Raw genomic sequence first — 23,455 nt, forward strand, 5'->3', positions numbered from 1 at the left:
AATCTAATGTCTGAGAGTAACAATTACTGGTGTCTTATTATAGACCTCCTCATTCTTGTGAACCGCTATATATATATTTATTTATCTGCGGAGGCCCTGCGTTCACTCCCAGGCCGTTACCTTGGTAACGGAAACCGGAAGTGACGTGTTATTGCTGGGTCACCTATAGTGATTCCCCGGCCGTCGCCATGGAGACGGGGCTCGGGTAAAACAATCCCTCTGTTGACATGTTTCCTGAATTTTCTAATATGAATTTGTATGTGGTTGTTATGGTAACCGGCTGAGAGCGACGCTTACATTTCCGCATACGCAATCACGCTCCCAGCCGGAGATGCATTGTCACCATGATGACGGAGGCGCCGATGGATATGCCCCTTCTGTCTGACACACCCGGGGGAGGAGCCATAGAAGGATTACCCCAACCCGAGCCTCGTCATTACGGCGCTGGCCGGGGAAAACACGCCTCCCCCATTTGATATATTCAGGAAACATGTCAACAGAGGGATTGTTTTACCTGAGCCTCGTCTCCATGGCGACGGCCGGGGAATCACTATAGGTGACCCAGCAATAACACGTCACTTCCGGTTTCCGTTACCAAGGTAACGGTCCGGGAGTGAATGCAGGGCCTCCGCAGATAAATAAATATATATATAGCGGTTCACAAGAATGAGGAGGTCTATAATAAGACACCAGTAATTGTTACTCTCAGACATTAGATTAACATAGGTCTGATCGCAACCACACAGCACAGTAACATAATAATAGGTTGCTCCTATTTTGATCATGTGATATTGAGCACATGACCAATACCAATCACATGATCTCCAATTCAACCTATGAAATCCTCCTGTTGACAGTTTCCATGACTACATAGCAGTAAACAAAAGTACTGATTGGACAATATATATCTCTAAGTATGAGTTAGAAAAATAAACACTTATTAGGACTTGAAATAAAAGTATGATATCACTAGAAGCTCTTATCCACAAGTAGGTCTGTCTCCTTCACCTATTTTAGTAGTTTTTATCATTATAGAGAGATTTGTGTGTGATTAACAGGAAATGTGCATCCAGGTGCCAATTAAGCCACCATTTTGTCTAGGGTATATAAAGCCCAAACCCAGACATTACTGTATACCTTTGAAAAAGCTGCAAGGAATATGCAGCGAAACGCGTCAGGCTTCTTCACCTTTGGAGCAGGACTCTCTTCAATTGGATCCGAACCAGCCCATACCAACTTCCAGCTACCCAGAGGAGTCCCAGAGAGGCACCATCCAACTACCGCATTGCATGAGGTACCCACTGCTTATGGGACATTTATTCCATCCAAAATCCTCTAGCGGCTTATGGAATTTATAAAGGACTCTCTTGACACCATCTAAACGGGACTTACATAGTGAAAAACTACTGGATATATACCACCTAAGGGCAATATTTGGAACGGATCCTCTAGAGTTCACATGATACATGTCCTGAAACAATATCTTGGGTAAAAATTCATTTTTCTTATGCATGCACATGGCACAATATAACTGTACAGAATATTACTGTTTTTTAACGAGTTAGTGTTTTTAATAAATTGTTATAAATTTTACACATTTAGTGGATATTGTTCATTTCCTCTTGAAGCGCAGCCTCCTCTTTTTTCTGTTGTAATTGGATATCAGTAAAACTTGCACTGTTAGTGTGCCTTGAGGACCGTGGTTGGGAATGCCTGGTATATATCGTCTCTATCCATTACATCAAGATAATACAGGTTTTTCTTTTTATCTGTTTTTTATTTTTATTTATTTTTTAAAAGACTCTAGTGTGCATTTCTATACTTGGCTTATTGAAATATATATATAAAAAAAGAATATTAATAATAGTGTGTTCAAAGTAAATAAATCAATTGTTTAAAAACTTACAGTACAATATGCATGCATCCTTATAAATCCTTTACATTCCTCTCTATATTGTTGAATGTGTCCTCACTTAATTTTATATAAATATTAACCCTAATCTATCTATGCTTAACTGATAACCGTGACAGCTCACATACTACTAGCTTAAAATAGAACATTGAGAACAAGAAATAAGATTGTCTAATATGAATGGTTACAGTAACTCTTAATATTAAAGTTATAATGGGACTGTTAATTATCATAATACCCAATACATTACCTATTTCAGTATATATATCATCATGGATCATCAATTCCGCATATCTATATATATAATTGTCTTATATTACCTAACTAACATCTACTATGACTTAGGGACCTATTCTTTATCACTAATGGGCCCAATACACATGCAGAAAAGCTAGTTTCCTTATTTTGTATGCAGCGATCATTCATTATTAGGAGGATGACAGGGCTGAGTAGTATTCAGCAAACTCCCAAAACTGAAAAATTGCGTCTGAGAACCAATGCCTTCAGCAGATGGTGCTGTTTCCCTAGCCCCGCTCCTTCCTTTGGTCATATCTGTGCAGTCAGCAGGGTCGTCTCTGATAAGTATCACTGCTACTTTTGTGGTTAGGGGGTTACACCAGAGCAATACTAAATTGCTGCCTTAATTAATTATCTTTGCTGCAACTTGGATAGTTAATTATTGGTGGCCAGATATCCCCCTCCCTTCCCTCTCTCCAGGATATTCCGATTTCACAAAAAGCAATTGACTTATAGTACAATAAGGGAAGGTGATGCACAAGTACAGGAGGCAGATTTACTAATGGTCGATTTTAGATTTTTGATCATTTTACTGTCTGTTTTGAGAAACAAACATTTTCTAAAGTAAATGACCAAAAGCCAGACTTTAGAACACATTAGAACATCTGATGAACAATCAAGTTTTTCACATGGACAAGAATATGATCTGCAGATTTACTAATGGTCAGTTTTAAACTGACCAAAAAGCTACTAAAATGATGGGAAACCCATCCAAGCAATAGAACCTGCCTGAGACATTCAAGTTTAGAAGTACTGCACAGATCACTATCTTAGGTCTGAATCAATATTTATGTATTATTTTTCCATTAACATCGCACTCACCATCAAGGGGTGTAGGGAAGCCCAGGGCTCATTGATCTTCAGGATGTGGGACCCCATTTTTGGGGGTTTGTGTGCTCCCACCCCCATTCTATAGCATCAGCTGGTTCAGCTTGGTGCTGGTTATAGGAAAATAGGGGAAGACCCACACCATTACCCCCTACCCCCCGTTTTCCCATAACCACCCAGTTTGAAAAGTCCGTGGCTGTTTATTGATTGCGGAGGGGACATTTTTTATTTTTTTTATTTTAACACCTTCTAAGCTTTTACACCTAATGAAGCCTGAGATCATAGAGATCTGTTCAGTGCATATTTCAAACAGGTCTATTGTCTGGGGGAGTTCCCATTGTTTATTGAATTCTATTTGTCATCGGTTTTGAACTGAAAGACCAATACTGACAAACTTTAGTGCTGCGAAAAACCCCAGACATCGACGTTGGGTTTTAATTGAACCTGTATCCTGACGGATGGTAAATAGTCTTTTTCTTGACAGCAATACACTTTCTACTGTATGTTCCTCAGTAACTGACAATTAGTAAATCTTCTCTCTGTATTATACTTCACTGACTGCCAGCCTCAAAAATTCAGAGTAACAAAATGCAGGTTAAGAAGCAAAGACATATTTTTGTCACCTGATGATAGCTACTAAATCAGTAAAAAAAAGATAGTGTACAAGTACAGCATTTAGACGTGAGTATCAAATTGTTGCACATCCAAATGAACACAGACAATGATACTGAGAGACATACAGACAGTATATAGAATTTAGAAGGACAGTGTAATGAAGGCAGCAGTTTTTATACATTGTTTTCTTTTCACTTTCTTTTTTCTATTAATGGTAGTTTTTAATATTCCATACGGTTTAAAAACAGCCCTGAAATCCTTTCACGTCCATAATTTAGGCCATAAATGAGTCTAAACTGAACAGTACTGTATATTAAAAGAAACCACAACCTTTATTTAGGTGGTAGTAAATACTAACAATATGGATACATTGAGGCTGATATATACATTTATGTGAAAGCAATGTCTAATGCTGCATATGACCTTCTATAAATGTTAGACCATCCTGTGTATATGTCAACTTGTGCATGTCTGTGTGACTTTGCCCACCTGTATGGCTCTTGAATGTCTGTGTCTGTGGGTCTGCATGACTCTGAGTATGTCTTTGTGACTCTAGGCATGACTGTGTGTGGCTACAGTATGAGTGTGTCTGTGTGTGACTGTGGCCTCTATGGGTCTCCCTGTCTTTAGTCCCCCACGTGCCCTCAAACCCTTATTCAGCTCTGTGAGACTGTAAGGGTGCTATGGAAGTATCATAATTGAAACAGGTGGGAATGGTCAGAGTTTAAGCCGACTGTCCTTACATTCCAAAGTCATAATGTTATTTTATCAGTGGTCGATTTTATTATATACATTAGATGTGTAGCACGATTTTGTCAAAGTGCTGTCTGTTGGCAGAGACATGCATACCTGCGAATTTAAATTCTACTCCTCACTTGAGGTCATGGAATGTGTTTTTTGAAAGCAGCTTCATGCAGAAGTGTGAAAAGTAATCCAGCATTACAATAGCAGACAGTTTGGTGCACCAGTAAGAAAAGTATTGTAGAGTACATTGTAGAATACTTCATACAGGGCTACTGTAATGATACTTATGAAATTAAATAATAGTAGATTTTTAGTTCCATGCTGATTTGAAAATCCACTAGTGGACATCAATATACAGTGTATGCAGGGGCATTTTAAGAGAGATGGAGCCTTGCGTGCATCGTCCATTGCGGGCCCCATCCTCTCCGGCAGCAAGTAGACTTTGGCAAAGGCTCCACAGTTTCCACATCAATTATTCACAATGATACCATGTTTCCATTCACAATACACCTTCACCACAGCAGCATGCAAACAGTTCAGAATCTGCGCTGTTTCAGAAATACTGCCACCCTTGGCCCTAAAGCCTATAATTATCCCGTTTTGCAACTTGGATAAATCGCCCCTTTAAACCCATGACAGCAACAAGAGATATGTGTGAGGATAGCCTATTGCACACCTTATATACCCACGTGACATACTTCATAGGCTACGCGCTGCAAGAGGTGGTCATAATAATGTGACTTGACCATGCAGTTCTTAATGCTATTGGCTGTATGTTTGGGGTTGATGTCCTGCTGCCGAATAAATTTGGATCCAATCAGATGGTATTGCATGATGGATAAATACCTGCCTGTATTTCTCAGCACTGAAGAACCAAGAAACGGGCAACTTTAAGGACCAAAGACACAGTGATCAGCCAAGCAAACTTAGTGTATCATATGAAAGTCACATTATGCTTACTTCCCTTCGAAAACAGAAGATGTCCAACAGCATCATCAGGGCAGAACTGACAGAAACTAGTGGGACCCAGGTACACCCATCTACTGTTTAGAGAAGTCTGGCCAGAAGTGGTCTTCATTGAAGAATTAAGGCCAAAAGCTATATCTTTGATGTGAAAACAAGGCCAAGCGACTCAACTACAGATGTAGCCACGCTCATTGTTTTGCATCGTGGCATCAAAGGCGCGGCAAGTGTGCCCGCAAATATGTTTGCATGTGTGTGTATACACGCACATCCATTGTAGCCTATGGAGCTAACACTGGCTGCATTCCCAGATGCATAGCCACAGCCATAGGAGGGCATAGTCAGATGGTGAAACTGCACCTGCCATAGTGCTGGTGCCACTGTCAATTGTGTGAGCAATGTTGCACCGATGGTGGCATCTAAAGAATCATGGTTGGTATTACAGTATGTAGAGACACTCAGTCTTAGCACATTCAGACATAGGCTACTACACTGGAGTAGGAAGAACTGATACCGGCATTTGCATATTAACGCATATTAAGAGCTAATGCAGCAGCATCCATTTCTGATTTAGGCCCAAAATATCTATTCTAAAGGGCATTAGTATGGGCAGTAAAGGTGGGTAGTAAGGTACAGTAAGCCAGGTAAATCATGGTTAGAATAGAATGGTGTGTATACAGTAGCAGCACAGAAAAAGTTGTAGATGGTAGTGTGGGTTGTTTACCAGAGGAAATGCGCAAGTCAGATGTAGATATAATTGGGGAGAGCTGAGAATAAAGATGTATGAAAAAGTGGTGTTATAGGAGCTACAGCAGATGTGTATTGGTGGGTATAGATGAGTGAGGAGAATGGCAGATAAGGTTGCAGTTATCAAGGAGAATAATGGTGAGAGACTGGATACGAAGTTTGGTTTGGTAGAATTATGGGTAAGAAAAGTATGTATTCTGGCAATATTTCTAAGGTGGATTGGAGGAGAGGTATTTACTGTAAGACAGAGGTTCTCAAACTCGGTCCTCGGGAGCCCACACAGTGCATGTTTTGCAGGTAACCCAGCAGGTGCACAGGTGTATTAATTACTCACTGACACATTTTAAAAGGTCCACAGGTGGAGCTAATTATTTCACTTGCGATTCTGTGAGGAGACCTGCAAAACATGCACTGTGTGGGCCCCCGAGGACTGAGTTTGAGAACCTCTGCTCTGAGTGGTGAGAAGATGATAAACACTGTTTTAGGCATTATGGAACATGTGGAGATAGCAGATATACAGTTGGTTACATAAGGTTGCTTTGTTTATAACTATTTATTTTAGACAATGCGCAGAGCAGAATACAAAAAGCTAGGAGTCTGGGGCGAGATCGATCATGGGGGAAGAAGATAAGGTATCGTTGTTGGCATTTCTACACTATTGCAATGTCCGCTCACCCACCTCATGCCAGAATAGCAAACTCCATTACTGTAACCAGTGCTGTCGCTTGCTATATGGCAGTACATCTTACTTCTAGGTGTCAGGATGAGTTTCAAGCAATACCAATAGCAGATTCTATTTATTTCCTCATGTGGAGCCTGGCACCACTGGGTCATGGGCACTGCCAACTTGCCTGAGATGAGCTTACTGCAGTTCTACCAATTTCAAACCTGATTCCGTGTATATGACCCGACTGACCTATCAGCTGCAAGAGCACTTTATATATGTCTCTCCCTTGCCACTACTCATTGCCAGTACAACTTCTGCTGTAACCTGTATGCAAGCTCCAGTCTGTAGTTACCAGATTTGGCTCCACAGTTCAGTGTGCTCTATTAGCTGCTGTGATTCTCTGAGTCTTAGCCATTTCTGCTGAGTACTATCCATAGTCCCATGTGTGTTTCTAAGATACCTCCAGTGCTAGCTACTACTACTAAGCGCTCTCAGTTTCCAGTGTGTTTCTGTTGTGCTTCTAGTATTACTGAACACTCTCTCAAGTCTCTTGTGAGCTTCTGTGATACCACAATTGGTAGTCAGCACTCCCACAGTTTCCATTGTTTTTCCTGTTGTGCTGACAGTATTATTGAGTGCTCTCTCCAGATTCTTATGTGCTCCTGTGATACTCCAAGCACTAGTCATTATTACTGAGCACTCTTTAAGTCTTCATTGTGTTCCTACTACTGAGCATCTCTACAGTTTCTGGCATTAGGCACTACTATTGTGCACGCCTCACAGCCTCCATTATACTCTTGAGTACTGTAACATAATTCACTCTGTTGACACTCTACATAAGATCCTGTTGACTAGGTACTGCTGTGCTACGATCATCCAGAATGTCCTTTGGATACACTGTACTGGCCACTCTCTAGAGTCCACTGTCTTAATATTATTTTTCAGTTCCTACTGGTAATCAGTGTCCATTCATTATTAATGGCTTGATGGTTCTGCATAGTTTTCAGCAAACTCTGATAACTGTAACTCTGATAAATGAAAGTTTTTAGAGTTTGCTTGTGGGAACCAGTGGTATATTCAGATGGTATTGGTTCCTGGAATTCCACTCCTTTCTGCACAGTCAGCTGGCACATCAATGATAAGTATCTTTGCTACTTTGGTAACAGTGTTAGGGATCACAGTACAGCTGCAAGTTGGAAACGTAATCATCGATGGCCATCCAGTCCCTGATGATGAATAGGCCTCTTAGACTTAGTCAACTATTACCATATATTCTTGCCAAACAGCAAGAACTATTAATGTATATTTTTGCCAAAATCCATTCTTGGAAACCAAGATATTGCTTACTATTGTCAAAGACCTAACTCATTTTGAGCTTCCGTTTCCCATCAGCTTAGCATGTGATGCTATACCTTACAGTATAGGGGCAGTCTTGTGGCACACCTTGAGAAATGTATATATACAGACATTAATATGCAAAAGTTTTTGAATGTGATTAGGATGTCTTTGGTGTCCAAAGTGTGCTCCCGTATTATGTAAAGTCAGTTATAGCTGTTATGCACCTATGAGCAGTTTAGGTATGCAGTGTACAGTAAATCCCACTTTATATTTCATAGCTAACAGTTTGAGTGCTATAACTACCTTAATTTTGTCTCTGGATTCTACCTATATATTCGTAGGTGTTTATTCTAATTAAAGTAACTATCAAGCATTGTCTTTAAGCTGTATGCAGATTCAACAGATAGAGGTATGAACACAAGTAATAGAAATTAATTTTGAGTGTAGGTACTTATCCAAATGATGTCATAAAATCACAATGGATGGATTTTTTCAATTTGATCATGATGTGCGCTAAGAACCTTCAGCCTGATTCTGAGTCAGGTGCTAGACAGTGGGTTTTGGACTTGTGTGTGACTCAAAATCAGGGCCCTTGTGTCTACAGTATTTCATAAACTGCATTGCATGTAGAGTCTCAACCATTTTTTTGCTCTAAAATAAACTGCATCTGTGGCAATTTGGCAACATGATTGGTAACACAAATTAGAAATATCTAGCCAGTAATTTGGAAGCTGTAGAAGTACACATGCATACATACTTACATATATACATACATATACAGTCATTGTTCCACAGGATTTTCCAATCCACGGGATGCAATCATGGTCTTATTTTTTTTGTTCTATATTAGCTGCCTTTTGAGTCTGCATTGAATTATTAGCAAAATCTAACAATCTGTTCATCTTGAAAAAACACAATTTATTAATAACATGGCTGACAAAATTATATTTACGGCATCTTTAATATGTAATTTTTTTATTGCCTTACATGCCTTTTGGATGAAATTAATGCATGGTTATACAAATGTATTCTTTCAGCTGTAATTGTTTACCTTTATTGGTAGTTTAAACACAACAGTATTTTTGTGAAATACAGTATTATCTAAAGGTGCCTATACACTAGTGCGATTTTGCCCGATTTCATCCGTTTTTGACACATCAGGCTGAGAAATCGGAGGAAAAGTGGCAAATGGCAGGTCAATCCGATCTGATGCATAGTCCTGTGCTCATCGGATCGGAGTCTGTGGATTGCAGAGGCTGCAATATAGATTTCTCAGAGGTGGTAGGCTCTGGCAGCCTTGGCTGGTATCGCATACGATACATCATATGCAAATGGACTGCATACGATGTATTGTGTGCTATCCTGCTGCCCGGTAAGCTGCCGGACAGTTCAAGGGCAACGTATGCGACTTCTCCCCTCAGAGAAGTCGCACTAGTGAATGGCCACCTTCAAATTCAGGTAAACAAATATTATTTCTTCTGCTAGGTGCTGGGGTGTAACATCTTTGATTCTGTATTAGGGAATTAGCTTGCATTCTGTTGCTTATTTTGTTTTATGTTGTTTGCTTTGCTGCAGGTGTTGTCCAAACATTCCATTCTTTCCGCTGGTAGTAACGTTGGACCCTGAGGTGATGAAGTCTATCCTGGATGGCCTGGCGGACACTACGTTTAGAACAATTACCACCGACCTTTTTTATATGGGACCAAATGAAGTTCAGTATGAAGACGCAAAGGGTGATATTTCTAAACTGGGGTATTTCCCACAGAAACTGGCATTATCCTCATTTCAAGAAAAAATAATAGATGGTCAAACTACCCACCATCTAAATTCATTTAATGTAACTGATTTTTACAATAAGTCAAGTACTTCATACAAAGACAATGATGGCAAAGTGCAGTGTGGGAATAACTTCATGGACATGGAATGCTTTATGATTCTTACTCCTGGTCAGCAGCTAGTTATTGCTGCTCTTTCCATAACCCTGGGTACATTTACTGTCCTGGAGAACATGCTTGTGCTGTGTGTCATCTTGTACTCTCGTAGTCTGAGATGCAGACCCTCCTACCATTTTATTGGCAGCTTAGCAGTGGCCGATCTTCTAGGCAGTGTCATTTTTGTCTACAGTTTTGTTGATTTTCATGTTTTCCATCGAAAAGACAGCCCTAATGTTTATCTGTTCAAACTAGGGGGCGTCACCGCTTCATTTACAGCTTCAGTGGGCAGTCTGTTCCTAACTGCAATAGACAGGTACATCTCCATACACAGACCATTGTCATATAAACGAATAGTCACCAGGACAAAAGCTGTCATTGCATTCTGTGTGATGTGGACCATAGCTATTGTCATTGCTGTGCTTCCTCTGCTAGGATGGAATTGCAAGAAGCTAAAGTCTGAATGTTCAGATATTTTTCCCCACATTGATGAAACCTATCTGATGTTTTGGATTGGGGTGACCAGTGTTCTTTTGTTATTCATAGTGTATGCATATATGTATATATTATGGAAAGCTCACACCCACGCTGTAAGAATGCTGCAGCGTGGCACTCAAAAGAGCATCATAGTTCACACATCAGAAGATGGCAAAGTGCATATTACTAGACCGGACCAGACTCGTATGGATATAAGGTTAGCCAAAACTCTGGTCCTTATTTTAGTGGTATTGATCATTTGTTGGGGCCCTCTTCTCGCCATTATGGTTTATGATGTCTTTGGAAAGATGAACAAGACCGTAAAGACAGTGTTTGCCTTCTGCAGCATGCTTTGCTTGCTTAATTCAACTGTGAACCCTATCATCTATGCCCTTCGAAGCAAAGACTTGAGAAATGCATTTTGTAGCATGTTCCCCTCCTGTGAAGGTACCGCGCAGCCTCTTGATAACAGTATGGAGTCAGACTGTCAGAATAGACATGCAAACAATAGTAATGTCCACAGAGCAGCAGAAAGCTGCATTAAAAGCACTGTTAAGATCGCCAAAGTCACCATGTCTGTGTCCACAGATACATCTGCAGAAGCAGTGTAAGTCAGTTATACTGACATTGTAGGAAAGAATATATGGTCAAGCCTGCCCCTTTTAATCTCTGTAAATTACAGCAAAAGATCAGTCTCAATCAGAATATCTACTATTCTTAACTAAAATTAAAGAAACCTAAAATATGGGGATTTTATCATGAATATCAAGGTCATTCAGAAGTAATAGTCTGTTATACTCCTTAGTTTAGAATAAAAAGAGCACTAATTTTATTATACAAGAATATTTTTTAATTATATAGTTTCATTTATTTTGAAAAACAAAATAAACAACTCAGATATAGATTTACATTTTTTAAATCATTGTTTGTAGTGTTTGGAATATTCTGTGTTGTCCAGTTGGACTTTTTCTTATGTATTGTACTTGTAAAAAAGAAACTGGAAGACATTGTAATACCTCACATCATTAATATGAAATTTGTTCAGAATATTTCAAGGAATTAGAGGTAATCGTCTAGTTTGCTAATGATAGAGGAATTACATTTCCCTCGGTAAGTGAGACACTGAAAAACTGAAGTAGGTTTTCTTTACTTGCACAATAAATGGAGACCTTGGTATGCACTTGAATTTATTATGGTAATATGGAATTAAATTTGACATTGTGTATAGATCATTAGGAAAGAACACTTTACATCTAAAATATCTGTGGGCTTACTGCTTAATTGTATTGTGAAATAATCATTACATGGGAGTGACTTCTCATTTATAGGTAATGGTCCAGGCATGTCTTAGAACACATTGGGTCTACGTGGCATGATGTGGATGGCATCTACAGGCAAGGTCAGGGAAGGCTCTCAGCTGTTTGTGCAAAGCAATACAGTGTATAATGATAATGTTGTGAACTTAATGTACTTATATTAGAAGTAGGTTAAAGTCCATAATATACACTAATGATATCCTAAATGTTCTAAATATACAGGATATCACATATAATCTATTTAAAAATATAAACCTTTTACTAAGGTTTAATCTCATGTCTGATGTATTTTGTATGTTTAAGTCAGTGTAATGTGCATGTCTATTTGTAAATAATTGAATAGGTCATCATATTAAAAATATGACCAACAATTATGAATAAGTATAACTTATAGCTCTTGTTGCACTATTTGCACATGAATTCAGTTTCTAAAATTGAGTTCTATTGAGGTATTCATTGATGGGCAGAGAATTAAGTTTGATTCTTCTACATTAAGTATTATATAAGAGCTCTGAACAACAATATTTTAAGAGAAATGGATCTTACAACTTTTGTAACCCAAAATTGCAAATAAACAGCAGTTATAGTTAATCATACCTTCTCCAAATTATTATTATTTTTTATTTTGTACCATAAGGCACACTGTACGATTCTGCCCAATGCGAGCTTAAAGCATTATACAGGTACCCCCAGTACACATACTCTGAAGACCATAATAAGAATTAATACAGTAGCTGCACCAGTTCATTGGAAAACAGTAAATGATACATAACCCACTTTGGAAAAATGGTTTATTCTGTAATATGGAAAGTGCTTATTTTATCATTTTGAAATTGTGAATTAGTTAAATAAGTCAGATACTTTTAAAATCTTAATGAAAAAAGAATGAAAAGTACTCTCTTTTTGTGGACACTCGACCTACGCAAAATATTGCTAAAACTTAGCTTTTAGTGGTATTCATTAAATGGCATCCATAGTAGAATTCTGTAGTAAAGTAAAATATAATAGGTAATGAATAAAATATATACAGTATGTAGAACAAATATCCACCATACACAATGAATAACCCTGCTTTAGTTAAGGGGGTAATGAGGATATTGGTAAGATTAATAAAAATCAAAATAAAATATAACAAAATTGAATTCTCAGATCGGTGATGTGATTTAAGTATCACTAAGCCACTGCAAAAATATCATAAGCATAATTTGCATGGTCAGACTGGAGAGCTCCCTAAGATATAATAATGTGATCCGTTCACAAAATTCTTTTAGACTCTAACCAACCCAGAAAATCAAAGCTGTCTATTGACATTAATGACCCATAATGGGTTTTTGTGACCTCTAGTGCCCAAGTAATTTCCCATGTGCAGCGTCCTTATTTTAATTACATGATTTAATAGTAATTATACTGTACCATAGTTGCATCCTTCATTATGAGAAATATTGAGCAACATTAGTTTCATAAAGAGGATCTGTCACCATTTATATGAAGCAGTAATGATTCAAAGAATCATTACATCATTCGGTTAGTCTTTTTTTATAATCTTTTATATTTTTCCTTTATGCTCAAGGCTTTTAAAAGACCCATATCTAACTAAGAGCAGATTGGGTTTTTAAAGTAGTAGAGAGGACAAAATGTGTTTTTTTCCTTCTTTCCTGTCTGAGTTTCAGATGGGAATGGGGATGTGCATTGCTGTCATTGGTGTGAGGAAACAATAAGCACATATAAGATTTTGATACCGCAAGCATTGGGTTAATCATTAGTATTCATGATGAAAGTACTGAGAGTAGTAACTAGGTAGATAGGTTACGGTTTATATACCTAAAATATTGTTTTAGTTGGAGCTATGTGAAGATTTATTCTAAGAACTTGGACCTACTATAGCAGGACCTTTTTTAATTGAAGTCTACTGCATAATTCAAACTTTATTCAATACCCTTTCAAAACAGATGGAAGGAAAGTTAGCCACAGAGCTTTATCTATTCACAAGTTATAGGCCAGACTTCTATAAGAAACATTTGTAACATGTAGATCCATGCACTGAAATTTGGTAGAAACTATGACATTAACAGTCATTGAAATGTTTTAATGCCTGTTTAGTAGGACTTTTTGTTCTTTGCCTACTTGACATTGTGCTTGGAATTCATATGTAAACTTGTTGCTTTGCTTGCTTATTTGGAGCATAATAGGGTAGAAATGTTTTACTAAAAACTAGGCAACACCAGTGAGGTTAAAGGTGCATGGACAGAATAATTTGTATGAGATATTAGCTTTAATATCTACATGATAACATACTAAAATGTGCCAAAAGAAAAAAAAAATATTTGTATCTATTATTGAACGTTTTATTGACTAATTTATTTTGAACTTCCAGTATCTTAATTTAAGGTCAATAATGAGAAAAAGATAGCTTAATATACTGTTATAACCAGGCAATTTTGATCTATAATCCACCTAATAGTGTCTCTATCTGTTTTCCCATGGACAACAATAGCCATGTACTTGCAATTTGTTGCAAATGAACCTGAACCATTATATAGTTTATTTAAAATAATCTGTCTACAGTGTAATGAAACAAACTCTTATCCATTTTCTATCCAACATTGATAATGGAGTCTTATTTTTTTCATCTAAACTTTTTGTTAGAAAAAATTTAAATACTGTAAATTGACATTGCATGAGGTTACCCCATAAAAAATGGCACACAATAACATGAAACAGAATCTGAATATGGCTACGCCATATGAGGTTACCACAGTATGTGTGATACCTTGATGCATAAGGCTGATCATTTGATTGACTATGTACTGGGTCTTGCTGACTTATGGGCCCTACACACTGACAGATCCTCCGCCGAGCTGCCCGATGGCGGATATGGCCGACGGGTGCCCCAGCGGCGGGGAGGGGGCAGTGAAGGGGGGAGTGAAGTTTCTTCACTCCCCCCGTTACCCGGCTCCATAGCAGTGCAGGCAAATATGGACGAGATTGTCCATATTGGCCTGCATGCACAAGCGACGGGCACCAGCGATGAATGAGCGTAGGGACGCACATCGTTCTACGCTGGTGCCTCCACACTGAAAGATATGACCGGTATCTCGTTCATTAATGAACGAGATCATTCATATCTTTCAGTATTATCGCCCAGTGTGTAGGACCCATTATACCAGCATCTCAAGAAGAGACTTTCTTACAAAATCTGAGAAGTGAATAGGCAAATCTTTATCATGCTGGAAGACATTTCAGCCAATAAGTTGGTGCCCTGCGTTCCTTCTGACAAGTCAGGTAATTCAGATGCGTGATGGGTGCTTTTATTCCATGGCCCCAGAATCTAAATAATAGGATGCTAGTCAAATAAAAATGGACTTGAAACAGAAATAGTCATGAAGGTATCTAGTGTGCAATTAATGATAAGTTATAACCCTCCCCACACACACACACACACACACACACACACACACACACACACACCAAAAATGTGTATTTAGGACACTGACAAAATAAAGACTTAGGTTTGTACCTTTTCAATAATAAGGTCTCTTTTACAACTGTAATTTTCAATAAATGTTCACAAAAGAATGTTATAAAATAACTAGCAAAGTGTAATTAATGCTTACTGTTTTTTCAAAAATAATTAAGTGTTCAGCATACAGATATGCCTCTGAACCGTTTTCCTTCTCTTCATCTCCACAGCATCAGCAAATAAGATAATGGCTTCCCACTGTTGCTAGCTTACTAATATTACTGGTAGCTAAAGGAACCCACAGTCTAACATCAGTGTTGTTGCCAGGTCTTCATTAGCACACGGAACCCAGGTCTTTTATAGAAACAAGGCTCCTGGGACTCCAGACATGATTGCACCTATAATTACTGCAACTACTATTTCCACACCACTGCTGATCAAAATCCCATCTTAGAGAAAATCTCTAAAATGTATTAATAATTAATCAACAATGCAAGTAAATGAAATAGCACAATATGTACAGTGCTTAGGATGTCTCCCATGTGCTCAAGTTGCATTAAACTACATTAGAAATACTGTATGTACCTTGGATATGTTCAAGACTCGTTAAAAAGATATAAAATGTACTGTAGCATGACATTCCCAAGGTGAAAAACAGTAATATAACCGGTTCACAGTTTTGTACTCCTAGCCTGCGTTACACATGCACAGTTACTGTATATCAGATAAAAAGCCATTTAAATAACTTAAAAAAATATTTTGCACTTACATTAAATATTCTAATACAGGAATTAGGGAAAGGTGATTAAAAGGGTATTATGGTTTAGAGTAATTTAATTATCTGCTTGAAGTCTACAAAGCAAGTGAAGAAAATTAAGAGCCATTTTTTGAAACTGTCTTCTTGTACAAGCAACAAAACTTTTACAGGTTGTTTTATATAATTAAGATTTAAATAAATCACGGGACAATGGGGCTGTCTGGCACTAAAACTAGTGCTTGTTCATATGACAAATCATACTGTGTAAAAACTTGTGACATTTGTTCATTATTCATATCCATGCCAAACCTAGTGGGGGTAAGTTAGTATTATGTTAAGAAACCAGCTACCTAACTCTCTGCTCTGTATTTGTATTTGTGTGTTATAGAGGAACTCATAATTCTAAAGCTACTTTAGTTTTATATACTGGGCCTTATGAAACCTCCTTTACACTGTCTATGTTATCTTTTTATACTGTAGGTATCCTTAACTGTTGTTTTAAGGCATTTGGTACATTTTGCTTGACATTTTATAAAGGTGTACTCATTTTTACATTAATATTGAAAATTAAAATTTTTCAGAATGCTTGGCATTAGGAAGAAGATTTAAGGGCACCTAGTAACTAGTAAAGAAGCTTGTATATGTTCTGTGAAATTAATTTTTTTACCTTTGGGACCAATTCCTGAAAGTGTTTGTTCCAAGTGTCAATAATCCCGGGTGCCCAACTACATTTCTTAATGCCTTCCAGCCTTTTTTTCTCCATGGCCCAATGGATATTTGTGCTTAAACCATCCAGGGACAGATCTGTTTTTCAGCCTCAAAAAATGTAACAATTTACTTAATATTAAAAAATTCCTGATTAATGGCAAAACACGTTATTATTTTAGGCCTATTTTCTTAATTAAAAAAACACCCTTTTGGCTTGCATGAGTCTGTCTATGTGTAAAAAACAAACAGGCACCTCCCTCTGTTATCTTTGGGCTCATATTTAAAGTGTTCATTGATTGATTGTATATGGAAAAACACACCTAGTTAAGGCAAAACTTGCATATATAAGAGAATCACTCAATACAAGAAACTGACTAAATTTTACAAACAGTTTGAAATTTTCATTAAACTTTGAATCTACTTTGGTTCTGCTAAAGCTATCTAAAAATCTGAGCTGAGTTATTTAGTCATGTAACAAACTAAGCTATGAAAATCATTTTCTCTTTGTGGTTCCAGAGGATACCATTACTGTTGAGTAATTCATGTAGATTGGTTTCAGAATATATATAAATAATATCTATGCTATCACTGGTCATTTGAAAATAGCAGACACTGTAAGATTCACAGGCACATGCTGTATTTGTGGAGAGGCTGCATTTTTTAAGACTTGTAGTCGTAACCGTGAATTGGGGATAATAGGGCTAGAAACATATATAAGCAAAATCACTTATTCAATACTAGTTCCATGTTGACTACAGTATAAGAATGATTGGGTGAATGAGATTGGGTGAATGAGAATGCTTTATATAGGTAGTACATACTGTAATAGTTGAGTGGATAATACTAAATAACATATTGAATAGTTAAACTTGCAGTTGCTAATTTATAAAGACCACCTTACATACCAATGTTCATATATAGCTGTTATCTAAAATGTAAATATTGTTGTGCAATACTATTTTACAATATACTCTAAACAAGATTATGCAAATCAGGTGTTTCTATGAGGAAAGGATTTCACAAACAATCAAGTTTTTAGTTAATTTGTGGGAGTAAGCTCTGTGGTACCTTAAAATAAACCTTTAAAGTATTAGTCTTATTTATGGTTATAAGCACACAATTTGTTATACAGCAAAGAGCTGTGAGAGGAAAATACCCTTGTTACCATTCTGTAAGAGTGAGTACACCTTTGTAATAGATCCCACAGTACTTGCGAAGAACCATTTCTGTTTCAGATATGAAGGTAGTGCGATTCTGTCTTATAAGTGTTTATTGTTCCACACAATTGATCATACAATGTATAAATATATATTTGGGAAAATAATTGTATATTTGTATCATACAGAGATTATCTTGTTGTTGAAATTGTTGTAAATGTTTTCTTATAATGGCCTTTTGATAAAACTGTTGGAATGGGTTGAGATGGACAGACAAGTTATCTGCTCTCACAGGACTGAATGTATGTAAATATAAAAATAACAAAAAAAATATCCAGTTTTAAGATGGAGTTGATAAGCATATATTTTGAATAGTTGTATCCTGTAGGTCTACTAAACGGTACTTAAAAAACAAAGCCTCTTCTTTAAGTCGAAAGAAGTAGAAATTCAAAATAGCCCAACTTTACTTACATTTTTCACAGGTACACTGAGTGAGGTTCTATATGAGTCAAAGTGCAGTATCAGATATCAGTCTTGCAATTTTGATCAGCTAATGCGGGACTGGTTTGTTCTTAGTAATTAATGGAGATTATTTAATATTGTCTGTGATTCAAGCATTAAACTTCCTTTGAGAAGATTGTTGTCTAATTTGATGTTTGTTCAGCTGGTAACACCCTATGTAACTGCTACAATATCTTTTGTTCAGTAATCTGTTACAAACATTGTACACAAGTACTAGTGTAAATGTCTTTTAAAGTATTTTTACTCTCTGTAGGAAAGTGTATTTCTGTAATATTTCCAGTGTAAAACTACCATACCATATTTTATTTATACTCTGTTATTAAACTGTTCTTTCAAACATGTTTAGTGTGTCATTTTCAACACGGGTTATGTAATGTGCATCAAAATCTCAATATAAATTGAAAACATATTGTATCATCAAAAGCACATAAAAGGATTTTTTTCACTTTTGCACAACATTACTTAATAAACTATCCAGTGCTGGGGCCCAGAGGTGAGGAGGACCCAGTAATTCAACTTCCCCAGGCCCTAGTTCTGCTCCTTTGAGCATGTCCAGATTACTGTATGCACAGTGGATTCCCCAAGCAGGTGTTTCTTGAGCATGCTTATAATGGCAGAGCTGGGGTCTTTACTAAGCATGTACAGGTCCAGTTAGGTCCACAGGGAGGGGTCTATTTACTAAGCCTTGGATGGAGGTAAAGTGGACAGAGATAAAAGAGAGGTCGGTGTATGTTCAGAAGATAGTCCACCTGTGCTTTTCTGAGGGAGAAAGAGAAGAGTTTTTAGTACAGTAAGTGTAAATATGTAGATATTGATATACCAATCAATCAGCAATTAGTATTGTTTAGAAATGTCCATTAATCCCTGTGTTTTGGTTCTAATTCATCGTCTTGGTTTGGGAAAACCATCCTCAAGTGTTTTGGTTCGGATTCGGTTTTTACTTAGTTTAAAAATCGATAATCAATGATAAAAATCGATAAAAACTGCTGTACTCATGTCACTTTTGCAATCCAAAAACCGAAATACAGATTTAAAATCTGTATTCTGAATTATAGGAAGATCCGAATCGGAACTTGTTTTGGATTGGATTTCCTCGCCATCTCCGAAACGGGTTTTGGTTCAGTTCTGATTCACACAATTTGGATGGATTCGGATTTCTGGAGAGAAGATCCGCACATCTCTAATTCTTATTAGTCAGTGCAATGCAGAAGAAAAGAAAATGTCTACTGGTTGTTATGGGTTCTGAAGAGTGCAATCTGTATGAGTTTATCTTCCAATATAAGTCTATGAAAGGTATTGCACAATGAAGGTAAAAAAAAAGGGGCAGACTAGATGGGTGAAGTGGTTTTTATCTGCAGTCAAATTCTATGTTTCTAAGGTTTAAAAATGTTTGCATGGTACAGTGCCTATTAGATTATAAATAAAAAAGACTTCTTACTATTGTATACACCTTTTCCTACACAATGTAAGGCTCTCTCACACACAAGGAGATCTGGTGGCTACTTTGATTGTTTTCTGCAAACTTCTTTCTATTGCGCATTAAAAAGCCAATCAAATTGATTTGGATTTAATAGGCAGAAAAAGTCTAGTCAGTAATTGGTGCCCCCATTGCTGAATTTGGGGTCATTGATAAGGAAGAGGCAGTTCTGGTGGTATTTTGTGTTTTGGTCATTCAGGCAGACTACAGTATTTTCTGGGCAATATTTTCCTTTGTGTTTGTGGTCAGATTGGCCATATATTTTGTGTTAGTTGAAACAGTCTGTGGTGAAAGTAATAGAGTGTGAGAAACAGGATGTGAGAGATTTTGTGGGAGTTTTCCTGTTTTTTATTAAAGTGTCATTCCTTTATATGGCAAAATCAACCTGGTTTTGCCATGTAAATAATTGCCACTTAAAAAAAAACCCAGTAGAACTCTCACAAAATCTCCCACTTCCTGATTTTCACACACTTTTACATCCCACACCCTGTGTATAGTTTCCTGCATAGGTTTAAATAGTGTAATATGGAACCAGAATTGTAGGAATGTAACTTATTATTTTTTGGGAAGACAAATTCCAGATAACAGCAGAACTATAATTATAGATCGATGTGCTCCCCTAGAGTTTAGTAGAATATATAGCACAGTGGATAGAAAGGAACTCTTTCTGTGGGGGCACTCTTAAGGGGGGTACTCACGGGAGAGATGTGTGCTGAGCGATCATAACACAGACAGCTCAGCACACATCTCTCTCCCCGCTCAGCACAGTGTGATGTGCTGAGCGAGGGGGAAAGCCGACGGGGTGCCGCTCACTTCACACAACAGTGAAGTGAGCGACCCGCTAGATTGAGCGTGCATGCAGGCTCAATCTAGCACCGGCGATAGCGATGCGCGGCGCCGCGCATCGCTATCGCTGGGGTGCATACACACGGCAGATCCGTGCTTAAAATCTAAGCAATCTAGCAAGATTGTTTAGATTTTAAGCACGGATCTCTCAGTGTGTACCCCCCTTTATTGTTCAAATGTAACAGATTTGTCAGTGTGAGAGCAGAAGAAAAACAAATGCAATGTTTTAATAATGAATGAATAATGTTATAACAAAAGGTAAAATAAGGGATTAAATATATACACTTATCAATAACACTATATAGGAGGATTTATCTGGAAATAAAAATGGTCCTGTAAATTATATAAGGCACTGACCATCAAACCTTATCTTGCACCTCTAATTTCCATCTAAGAGCACAGCTTTCTGAAAATCTCAGAGTATATAATCTGAGGTCGAGGACAGTTCAGTAATTGATATGGTCAACATTATTCATGAAAATGAGATGTATGCAGGAAGATATCTGCTGGGCCTGAGTCAGACAGATCTCTTAGCATGGATAAAAATGGAGGGTTTTGCATACAGCGCTGGTGGAGAAGTTAATTAAAACATTTTTGTGTATCTATCCTATTCTGGGTCGTACAGAACTTGGCCAGATCTGTCTTTCTGTGAAATAGGGCATTCTGGGGCAGAAAAAAGGCAGTAGCAAAGTGATCGCACCTAACCGCCCTGACATGTGGGAATGTCATGGGAGTGTCATGGTAGTGTCATCAGCATGTATCAAAATCTCTGTGCAATTCTCAGTTGTGTGTGGTAAGGGAAGAATGTTTTTGACATGGGGCTGGTACAAGTGCAGAATCTAATGATGGTTGTGGATACTGGCACAAAATCTGTGGGAGGCACAGAATTATGCTTGCACATGCACGAACCTTGCACTAGATAAACTAATTAGTGCATTATGATAAGGTAGTTAATCTGGTTTCTATGGCTGCCTGCAACAACTACAGCCACTTTACATTCAGTTTCAAATCTGCCCCTTACTTATGAACATTGCATCAAAGAGATACCAGCTCTAAAGAAATCAAATGTAGAATTGAGAGGAATTTACATCATCGTTATCAACCTCCAACTGGAGTCCAGAGATCAAAAAAAGAGATATAGAGGGTTATACAGAGATGCATCAGCAATCTAATTGCGAAGGCATCGGATCTAAGGTTGACCTCTAGCCTGGCTGCACTGTCAGGTGGCCAGCGGCAATTATTTTTTGGAGAGTGGCTGTGTGTGATGTCACGCTACTTCAGTCACGCTACTGGTCCCGGCCCAGCCCCATTTGCAAAGCCCCACCCCCCAATGCCATGTAGCCGCCCTGAAAACGCCTGCGGTCACATCCATCGGGGATGCGACCACAATGTGTGTGGCAGCGCAGCCGCAATGTGACCACTGCGCATGCACAGTTTGCCAATATCAACAAACTGCGCTGCAAGATGCATTAGGGGCAGGGTCTGAATGACCCTTATAGTTCTATAGATATAGTCATCATTGATATTTACTCATGGGGCAGAAGTATAGAAGACTGAAACATTGAATACAAATTTGCTGACAATAAGCAGATTATTATCTTCATTGTCCTTTTCATTCCCAACCCATTCACTCCTGTGTTCTAACCCGAATTAACTACCTTGTCAAAAAGCTGCAGTTCCTTGACAAAATATAAGAAATCTGGAAGAGAATAATGTGGATTGACAGTGTAACATACTGTAGTGAGTTTTTACTGGCATGTTTTCATTTTCTCTGCATAGTGCAAATTCAGTGATTGAGGCCAAAATCCACTACTCATGCAAGCTATGACACGCAGAAGCAGTAAATCAGAAGGGACTTTATGTAGTCATGCTACTAACAATTGACAGACAAAAGGTGAATGTCACAACGTCTGCTTAATTAAAATGTTATTATTAACCTTAACTTATATTGCACCACAAGGGATGGCATTTCTATAATGGATGCAATGTGTGCGGTGCACATGGCACTGGGTCCAGGAGATCCCACACCACACACACTGCACCCATATTTTAATACTTACTTTCCCAGAGTCCCTTGTCAGGCACTGCAGCCACAGTGAAAATCTCTTCCAAAATGGCTGCATTGGATGCGCAGTAGTAGAACTGGTCTCCAGAACATGGCAGGCGCCATGTTTCGAAAGACCTGCACATGTGCAGTAGACTCCAGCACAATGCCAGAGACTACTGTGCCGTGCAGAGGAGGAGGCCTACCCAGAGTCTACACAGGGGCACCCTCATCTGTTAAAACTCCCCTGTCTCAGTGCCCAATTACAGAGTACATAAACAAATAAGTAAAACAGGAAAAAAGTGAGTTACAGTTGAAGACAAGAAAGGACAAGTACAGGGTACATAAACATAGATGCATCAGCAGATAACACTAAAATAAGCATCAGGGTGGCAGAAAACCACGGCATTTGGTCCTTTGGAATATGTCTTAAGCAAGATAAGGAAAAGTATATGAGGGAAGAGGGCTCTGGTCATGAAAGCTTGCTTTCTAATGGGGAGGGGCAGACAGAAAGGGTGACACAGATGGGGTAGACAGAGAGTGTGGAACAGAGGGTTAGGATGAGATTTGGTTGGGTTTGGTGAAGAAGAGGGTCTTGAGAGCCAATTTGGAATTCTGTAGAGCAGTAGATAATTCCAGAGAATGGGAG

General features: G+C 38.0%; 1 protein-coding gene across 2 annotated transcripts in view; it reads left to right on the forward strand.

Moving 5' to 3' along the window:
• Positions 1–18,776, forward strand: part of CNR1 (cannabinoid receptor 1) — a 163,997-nt gene extending 145,221 nt beyond the window's left edge. For both annotated transcript variants that reach the window (XM_063916926.1, XM_063916924.1), the window contains exon 3: positions 9,687–18,776. In XM_063916926.1, coding sequence (XP_063772996.1) covers positions 9,742–11,130 — 1,389 coding nt within the window. In that variant the 5' untranslated portion in view covers positions 9,687–9,741 and the 3' untranslated portion in view covers positions 11,131–18,776. The remainder of the gene's footprint in view (positions 1–9,686) is intronic.
• The last annotated feature ends 4,679 nt before the right edge of the window (positions 18,777–23,455 follow it).

This window comes from Pseudophryne corroboree, chromosome 4, assembly GCF_028390025.1.
Source record: "Pseudophryne corroboree isolate aPseCor3 chromosome 4, aPseCor3.hap2, whole genome shotgun sequence".
Lineage (NCBI taxonomy): Eukaryota > Metazoa > Chordata > Amphibia > Anura > Myobatrachidae > Pseudophryne > Pseudophryne corroboree.